The 9,804-nt window shown below is 34.6% G+C and overlaps 1 protein-coding gene across 5 annotated transcripts in view; it reads left to right on the forward strand.

Annotated features, from left to right (window-relative positions):
• CNOT2 (CCR4-NOT transcription complex subunit 2) overlaps positions 1-9,528 on the forward strand; it is a 92,914-nt gene extending 83,386 nt beyond the window's left edge. For 4 of the 5 annotated variants that reach the window (XM_066992988.1, XM_066992981.1, XM_066992986.1 and 1 more), the window contains 3 exons: positions 467-567; positions 1,122-1,266; positions 8,367-9,528. In XM_066992988.1, the coding sequence (XP_066849089.1) occupies positions 467-567; positions 1,122-1,266; positions 8,367-8,453 (333 nt within the window). In that variant the 3' untranslated portion in view covers positions 8,454-9,528. Of the gene's footprint in view, positions 1-466; positions 568-1,121; positions 1,267-4,779 lie in introns of all 5 variants that reach the window. The other variant, XM_013198065.3, reaches the window with a different exon arrangement.
• Positions 9,529-9,804: the final 276 nt, after the last annotated feature.

Consider the following 9,804-nt stretch of genomic DNA (forward strand, 5'->3'; position numbering starts at 1 on the left):
CATTTATCTGTTGCTTCCCATGTATATTTGAACAGGAATTTTTGTTAGGTATGTTTTCTTTGAAGTACTGTAGTTCCTTAAGAGGGATTATTGTGAAATATGGTAAGAAATTGTAGTAGAGTTACTTTATACAGTGTGAAGTGAGCAAATACATTCAAATGGTTTAAAAAAATAAGAATAAAAAAGTAGATGATGGACACAGGTACAGGGATAAAATTCTATTTTGCTGATTCATTGATTCTATTTATTTTCCTACTGTATCCCCTTATTTGGAAAGGTTAACAAAGTGAAGAAGAAATGATTGTTCTAATAATTGCTACTCTTGCTGTGTTAGATTATCATTTGCAACACACTTAGGATGGAAGCACGTTCTGGATGTATCCTTGTGTTATTTAAGTGGGATAGTATGTCTTAAAACATTTATCTGTTGTGATTTTTCATCCTCATTTTCTTCAATCTTTTGCAGCTGGCTGCAATAAAACTTGGCCGATATGGAGAAGATCTCCTGTTTTATCTCTATTACATGAATGGAGGAGATGTATTACAGCTATTAGCAGCAGTAGAGCTGTACGTTCAAACTATTTTGTCAGTCTTATATGATTTTAATCTATTGCAGTAATGAAGTAGTACATGTAATAAAAAAGAAGACATTGAAAACAGAAGCTTAGACAGTCTAAAGCTGGAAACCTTTTTTAAAATACCTCCTCCAACGTTGGTTTCATTTTGTACCTTTTTTTCATTTGTATAGCGGAAATCAAATGTCTATCTCATACATTTGGTATTCTTATAAAACAATGTGGAAAAGTGGTAATGCAGATGCCACTAGTTGTTAAACATGGAAATTAACTATCTTTAGCAAAATGAAAATCAATAAGATAGCATTAAAAGAGTTTGTTGCTTGAACATCTTGAAGTTTCATGTGTGATTAGGTTGGCATGTAATAATTGTATGGAAGAGGTGTGAGATTGCAGGTATAATGATATCTTAGAAATATTGGTTTGGTTTTAAATGCATTGTATAATTTTGATTTAAACTTAAAAAAAAAAAAAAAGTAGTTTATGAAGTCAAATTGAAGTAACTAACACTAAATAATATTTTTTGCTTCCTATTGAAAATGAAAGATTTAACCGAGATTGGAGATACCACAAAGAAGAACGAGTATGGATCACCAGGGCACCCGGCATGGAGCCAACAATGAAAACCAATACATACGAGAGGGGAACATATTACTTCTTTGACTGTCTTAACTGGAGGAAAGTAGCTAAGGTACCTCTTTTCCCTTGTGAGGATATTTTAAGTCTCTCAACCATGTATTTTTAGAAGGACAGAAACCCAAGCTCCTCCCAAAAGTCTTTTTTTTTTTTTAACCTCCTGTCATCCTCCTATCGTTTAAGTTCATTATCGTAATTTCTGAAGTGTGCAAGGACAAAGATCGCCTAAAAAGAATGTCTTGATTGTAGAAAAGGAGGAGCTTCTCTCCATTTCCTGATTTCTTTGGGAAGTACAAGGAGCTAGAACTTGTCATTTTCATTGTAAATTATGTTGAGATTGAAAGCTTTGTTTTTCCAAGTACAAAATTATAGAATATAAAGGATTACGTGGCATTTTAGAAATTGTGCATGCAAATAAATATTTTATTATTTTTCTTTAGAAAATTGGACAGAAAGCTACCACATCATGCTTTGGAATTAAAAATATATGTTTGAGATGGGAGGAGGGTTTTTTGTTTGTTTGTTTTTCAGATATTGTCTATCCTTGAGCATAATGTAGGGCTTTGGTGCTCTGTTGTTTGAACATCCAAGTATTTTGAAATCACTTCTTTTAGAGAGGAGGTATATTTTCATGGTTCTTTTCTGTATTCTAGGCCAAGAGGCATTAAAAAAAACACTAAAGAACAACGGTCTTCCCCCTTTTCCACTTGTGATAATTTGTTTCTTTCTGATCATGAATATTGTCCGTAATGTTCACCATTTACTTTCATTTTATGGAATTGTGCTTCATTTTATCCACCCTTCCCCAAAGATAATTCATTTTCAGTATCTTAATATCTTCAAACTTCTAAAGCAATCTTGTACAGTGTCTTTTCGTTGCTGGATCATGATTTTTGTGATTTCTTTACCCCACAAAAGCAAATATTTTTCTAATGAAGATATGTGCCAAAACATTTTTTGAGTGATCAGGAGTATTGTCATTCACTAACCAGACTAAATTATTCTTGAAACCTTGAAATCAACAGATGGGATTCCTACATGTTGGAACTATGCATTGTGGTTCTGCATGTTTAGGTCTTTTTTAAATTGAAATCTTTTCACTTGGAGCCTATCTTCTGCATTGCTCTCTGATAAAGCATTTCATTTCTGTAATCAAGTTGCATCTACAAGCTTTGAGATGATGAAATATTCCATTGAATTGTTTGTGTGTTGGTTGATGTGTTTTAAAACGTCAGCTTTAAATTGAAGGGGTTAGTCTTGAGTATTCCTGTTTCATTAAGTGCATTAAATGTCTTCCTACACAGTATATTGAAGTTTGCCATCATCTAGGGATTAACTAGATAGGATGTTTTTGGTTTTTTTTCACCCAAGAAATTGTTAGCCTGTGCAACCCCTTGAGAAATTTACTTTTTAGTTGTCTCAAATGATACGGAGAGCTCTTCAATCCATTTGCACGTGTGACTTGTTGCCTTTGCTACTTCTCCAGTGGTCATAACAAAGCTAAGATTTTTCAATGGAAGGTTTTAATAGCAAACTTTGCTTATGTAACTTTTTGGGGGTATGTGCAAGGTAATTCCAAGACCTTTAAGCTCACCTCAAAGAAGAACGCAAACAAAAGCAAAATTTTAATTTCTTTTTGAATTATTTATTTGTTGTTTGGAATACCTTAAGTAAAACTTAGGTTTCCCAAGGCACTGTTTAAAGCTATTTTATTATTACTTAAGATCTTCAGAGAGGAAGTCATTACTTTTTGAAAGAATAGATTTCTTCTTTGAGTCAACTTAATATGTTCCGTTTATTAACGAACAATAAGAGTCTCATGTAGGTACCTACACAGAGGATCAGACTGAGTTTTTACCATGTGTGGAAACAAAAAATGTCTTTTATTAGAGGGAAGTGGTGCCCATTGTATAAGGATAGTAACCCCTTCTTTCTCTACCTGTAGCAAACCTACCAAGGTGCTACTTGATGCTTAAACACTACTTTTGAAGACGGTATTTTCTGTATTTGGATTTGTAAGAGCTGCCCTGAAATTCAGCATCCAGTGCTTGAGTTGTTCATTGGCCTTCTGCATCTCTTCCTCTGCTAAAAAGTCAAGCTTACTTCATATAGTAGGCGTTCATGGAGGTAGTGGTGAAAGAGATACACAAAACACTGCTGTTCTCTAAATGATTCTGCCCGAGATCTATACAGATTCTCTTCTCTTTATTTTCCGTGCTGAAAATAGTTTCCCTAACATTAAAAAACAACTGATAGCTAGTAAGGGGAGGGATATAATTTTCTAGTCTTTTACCTGCTGCAGTAAGCTAACAGGAACCGTGATTTCATTCCAATATCCATATCAATTCCAGTATCTTTTCTTCTATGCTTGCACATTTCTTAATACAAAAGTAGGAAATGGAATATTATTTTGTATTTTCAATTATAGTTTGGTGCAAAGTGCACCAGGCGAGTTGAGTATTGATCGTAGGAAGCTAGAAGAGGATTTGAGGAAAAATTCATATGTCGTTACGTGGAAAAAGAATCACCTACTGGAAGTAATTTTGTGAGACTTCTATCTATGATAAGGAAATAAGAACTTCTATAAATGTATGTCAAGTGTGTTCTTGGCATTCTGTGGTAATGATGATACCTCTGATAATAATTTCTCGAGTTGACATTTCGTAAGAGGAGTAATACAACAAGAGTGGCAATATTTGATGACCTTTAAAGCGAAGGGAAATATGGTGAAGTAATTTTTTCTAACAAACACAGGAGTATTAATGTTTCAGGAAATTAAAAATATAAGAAGCTGGGAAAAAAGAGAATTCTGATAAATTGCAGTTTTTTACTGTAACAGCTATATTATTAGTGAGTACTGGGAATATCCGTTCCTTAGAAGGCCATAATAGTAACTGCTCTTTTAGTGGTTTAATTAGTGCTCTTTTGAAGCAGTCAGACAAAAATGATTTCTGGTAAATTACTCTCTCTTATTTATATGTGCAAATTAAATTATTTTTCAAGGTGCTTTGTCAATTCATCTGCTGTTTAATGTATATGCTCAAATATAGGGCAACAGATTTTAATGTGCTTTGCAGAAGCTACACTGCAATTATTAGCTTATGTATTTATCTACAAATTAATAACATTTAATTTTTAAAGTTATACTGCATTACAATTGATACAGTGAAATGTAACTGTTTACTCTGGATAATATTACTAAATCTTACAGCTAAGTTTGTAAAATGCAAAAAACGTAATTTAGCAGGTTGTGAAAACCAACCTAGATACTGTCAAAACAAAGCCCAGTAAAGTAGACTGCATAACTTCTTTCAAGAAAACAAATTTTTATTAGAGAATAGGCTCTGTTTTCTATTCCTACTTCTATTCGATTTCCTAAAAGAAGGAAATGCAGCAAAATAGCGGAGTATTGAGACAGTTCCTAAACTGTTAGATTTTAATTAATTCCACATTGATACGTGGTTTTACTTGTGAATGACAATTAACTTCAAATTCACCTTAAATGCCAAACAAAACCCAGGAAAATGCTGACTACAGATATGTCTCTGTATATGGTTTTTCATCCTAGGGCATGTGGAAAGTACAATATGGTTAAAGACACTTTGATTTTTCACTGAGGATTTGGCTTTGTAGTTTGCTGCTGTTGAGGAGACATGAAAGACACTCAAATGAGAGAGGAAGGGAAGTGGATATGAGACCAAAAATGCCTTCTACAATTGCACATTTACTGAAATCCTGATTTAAATTGTCTGAAGTATGAACTGTCTGGAGTTTCTCCTTTGAAAAGTAAGGAGAATTAATCCTGGTTAAAGAGAAAAAAAAATCTAAAACCTACTTTCGTTTTGTATTTATGAAGTGTGGAGTTCTTTATGGGAGAGAAGGTTAAATTTCCAAGTGTTTATTTGCTTGTAAGGGTTGCTGCCTGTATTAAATTACTTTCTATCATTTTAAGATCAATATTAATTTACATATTTTTATAATTGCTAGAAAGTTAAATTTGTTCTTCTAATAGAAATGTGCCATAGCATTTTAATTTAGTCCCTAATTTAACCTTGGGTCTTTGCATCCATCCTTAATTCAGTAGAAATGCTGCTTTTTTGGTCCCATTTGAAATTTCAGCAATCTCCTTTGATGGATTACACAGTCCAGAATATTTTGTCTGGACACTCAGACACTTCCTATTCAGCAAACCTTATTTTGATTTACTCTATTAATGCTATGGATCACCTTAACCAATTCTCTTCTATCTTTAGTATTCTTACCTATTATTGTTTGTATATGTGCAGGCTGATGTAACTTTGCCATCAAAATAAGTTTTCGGAATGACACGAGAAGTGATTGATTTCATTGCATAGAACAATTTATTATTTAGTGTTGCACATGTGCTCTAAGTTTCCACACACTTACTAGTCATTATTCTTGGTTAATAAAAGGTATTTAATTTTTAATAATTGCTTCCATACGGAAAATAAAACAATTTAGCAAATGTTTGTCAATGGATAAGTGGCATTTCTACACCTCATTTGTATCTGTTTATATTCAAAAATATCAGTGCTGCTGTTCACATCCTAAACTATAGTGGCCCCTGGGATCAAAAGTAAAGCATAAAGTACATGTAATATAAATATTTTTCTATATGTAATAAATAATTGCCTTTTAGTTTTCAACAAATTTTGGTGAATGAGTTCTTTTTTTTGATATTGTCAGATAAAACTTCAGGTATTCTTAAACACTGCTGGATATTGGGCTTCAGCACTGCTGACGCAGGGATATAAATCAAAAGGCTCTTTCAAGCCTTTTACTTTAAAAAATCAATGGCAGTTTGAAGTATCAACTCGTACTTCTAAAGCAACTTTGGTAGCTCAAGCTACCGAGCATTTCCTTCAGACACACACCTCACTCAGAGCAGCTACTGCCGACAGTGGCATGCAACCCCAGTAAGTTTGGAAATCCCCTTTTTTAGGTAATTGGTACTGTCTTACCAGTTTAAGTAGCTGTTTTCCACGTGTAATTTCAAGGGTGTTTCAGAGCCTGTGGAGGTTCAGGTAACCGATATGCGCTTTTATCATTAACCTTTTCTTTTGTTTACAATTCTGATAAACAATTCCCCAACAGCTGACAGTAGATTGATAGTAATCTGCAGACCCTTCCATGGTTATGTGCACAGTGAAAACTTTGAAGCCAGGAATGGGAGAGAAGTTTGCGAGGTATTTTTCTATTTATAAAATTACATCAGATTTACTGAAGACCCACCCAACGTAAACCAGCTTTTGGCACCAAAATACCTGCATAGATTTGTACACCTCGATCTTGCCTCTGACAAAAGGAGAGAACAGGCATTTCTTCAGTACCAGCACGTGTATGGCTTTGTACAAGAGGAGAACATACACCAACAGATGCGTGGTGTTGATCAGGATTGCCAAAAGCAATTGACTTGTATGCGTAACTTGAAGGCTACACAGGGTGTAGTGCAAAAAATAAGGAAAGAAAAAAACGGCTGGAGCAGACAGCAGAGAAGCAAACACAAGGTAGACATGCAATGCGTCAGTGCAGATGGCTATAACCTCACATAAGCTGTGCTAAGATTTTCCAGGTTTAGGTACAATATTCTCTGGGGAATACAGACTTACTGAATTCGTAGCATTTTTCCCTAATTTATTTCATTACCATGGTCAATGTACCTTTTGTGCTAGATAGACCTTGTTTTTGCAAGAGAGATCTGGGAGCTGGTTTTCCTAGATGTTAATTCTGATCTTAAATTGACTTTTTCTTTAGTTTGTCTACCTGCAAAAACTAAAATACTACACTATTTAATCACTTGAGGGAGAGTTCTAAAGTAATCTGTTCGCTACTCTTAGTGTTTCTACTGGTGCATAAAAGGAGTGGGATAAGTTTTCTCTGTAGATACAGATGATGACCTGCTGAGGTTCACCATGCAGTTAGACAGAATAAATGACTATGTGTGTCCAAGGTATAGCTGCTGAATTAACAGGAAGTAGCCTTAAAGAAAATTGTGCAACTTCCACTTACTCTGCTTCTTGAATGAAGATAAAATGGGGAGGAGACACAGTTAAGCTGCTGAAAGGATCTGAAAATGTAAGATTTAAGTAAGTCCTTGTACATTTTTGCATGTATGAAGTAACGAACACCACATGTCAAAGCATACTGATTAGGGTTGTGGGCACAAGTTAAGGTCACCGGGGGGGGAAAAGTTTTTTTCAGTGTAGTAATCAGGGTGCATTTAGACACCAGGGCTGGTTACAGCCTGATTTGTAGTGACTGCTATAGTCAGATTAAAAACTCCTGCTAGATCACTTAGATATTTTACAATTACGCAACGCAGACACCCTCAAACAAGTAAGGTGATTGTGCCAGTGAGACACTAAAGCTACTTATTTATGTATCAGTAGCTTGTGTGGCATCTGAATACATAGGAAAAGGTTTTTATTTGATATGTTTTTTTGTAAAACACCGGGTGAATTTCTCATGAAAGATGTTGATATTGTGATATAATAGTGAGGAACTCAGGAAGTGCAGGAGGGTTGGCTAAGTCTGAAGCTTAATTTTGAGTATGAAATGTGGTGGAATATTTTGTTCAGCTCTGTCTTAAGTAGGTTTCAGTAGTTTGTCCCTAGCATTTTAGGTCGTTTCCCAACGTTGTACTAAGGAGAAACCTAGCTAGTTTAACTTGCGCTTGGGCCTGGTAGTATTACACAGAATATCTCAAAACTTCGGATTGTCCAAAATAAGACTCCTTCTGTCTTTCAACATTTCAGACATACACTTTTATTCATAATTCAGCTCATGCAATGATTGTATGTGTGTTTTATGATTATACATGTATATATATATGTAATTGAGATCATACCAGAGGTTTTGAGAGTAATGTATTGTTTCATTTTTAAAAAGAGAGAGAGAAGGAGCCCGTACATTGCAGGTGTGATAGCTCAGGATGTTGAGTTTTTTCTAATTAAAATGTAGAATCCCAGATAGAGAAATCATGATTTTTTTTGCCTTAAGGTATATGAGGACTTGATCTCTTCTGTATTTGTGCTTTTCAAACATGGCTTGTAGAAAACAGTTTTTGACAGTTAAATGATATGTTGTTTTATTTGGCTTTGTCTTTTTTTTTTTCTTTTTTCTTTTTAATTGTAGGAGTTCCATCTGGAATATGACAAATTAGAAGAAAGGCCTCATCTGCCATCAACCTTCAACTACAACCCTGCTCAGCAAGCCTTCTAAAGACTTCCCTTTTCTTGGGGTATGGCTGTCTCAGCACAATACTCAACATAACTGCAGAACTGATGTGGCTCAGGCATCCTGATTTTAATTCCTTGAGGATCTGGCAATTGGCTCATGCGAAGGGTCACCATTTGAGGTCCTGCCTTACTAATTATGTGCTGCCCAACAACTAAATTTGTAATTGTTTTTCTTTAGTTTGAGCAGGGTCTGAATTTTTGTTTTTGTTTTATTTTTTTGCCAGCAGACAAGCTTGGGTCTGTAAAGACAAGCGAGTACACTGACAAAAGTTTACCACTTAGTTTTCCAAAATGTAAAAAGGAGGAAAAAAAGAAAAAAGACAAAAAAAAAGAAAAAAGACAAAAAATTAGACAACAAAATTTGCATTGTTCATTGTAGCACTATTGGTAATAAAAATGTTTGTGCATTTTTATGTGAAGATCCTTCTCGTATTTCATTTGGAAAGATGAGCAAGGTTTGCTTCCTTCATTTTACTTCCCCTTCTGTTTTTGAAAGGCAGTTTTCGCCAAGCTTAATGCAAGAATATCTGACTGTTTAGAAGAAAGATATTGCCACAATCTCTGGTTAGTTTCCAGAGTTGTGTATTACTGAGCTTCATCTTTCCAGAATGAGCAAAACACTGTCCAGTCTTTGTTACGATTTTGTAATAAATGTGTACATTTTTTTTAAATTTTTGGACATCACATGAATAAAGGTATGTATGTACGAATGTGTATATATTATATATATGACATCTATTTTGGAAAATGTTTGCCCTGCTGTACCTCATTTTTAGGAGGTGTGCATGGATGCAATATATGAAAACGGGACATTCTGGAACTGCTGGTCAGGGGACTACTTTGTCGCCCTGTGCACTAAAGGGCCAGATTTTCAGCAGCCAAGGACATCCATACCCAAGTGAATGTGATGGGACTTAAGTGAACTGAGACAATTCACTCTGGCTGTTTGAACAGCAGCGTTTCATAGGAAGAGAAAAAAAAAAAAAAAGATCAATCTTGTATTTTCTGACCACATAAAGGCTTCTTCTCTTTGTAATAAAGTAGAAAAGCTCTCCTCACTGCAGTGTTGACTTTGATTTGAGATTGTGAAATTATTTCTTCAACAATGAAAAATGGAAAAAAAAATTGAAGTATTAAAACTATCAAGCTGTACAGTGGTTAAGGCACTTGTTGAAGAGTCTTTTTGCTGCTGACAAGTAATTTTATGAGAGATTTACGTTTTTTTCTACAGTAGGCCGTAAAGTTTGGTCATCTTGGTTTGAAATCCTCAAAAAAAAAAAACACCACAAAACACATCATTTGTCATTTGTACAATGGGGGGGTTGGTGACATTT

Source organism: Anser cygnoides, chromosome 1, assembly GCF_040182565.1.
Source record: "Anser cygnoides isolate HZ-2024a breed goose chromosome 1, Taihu_goose_T2T_genome, whole genome shotgun sequence".
NCBI classification, from domain to species: Eukaryota; Metazoa; Chordata; class Aves; order Anseriformes; family Anatidae; genus Anser; species Anser cygnoides.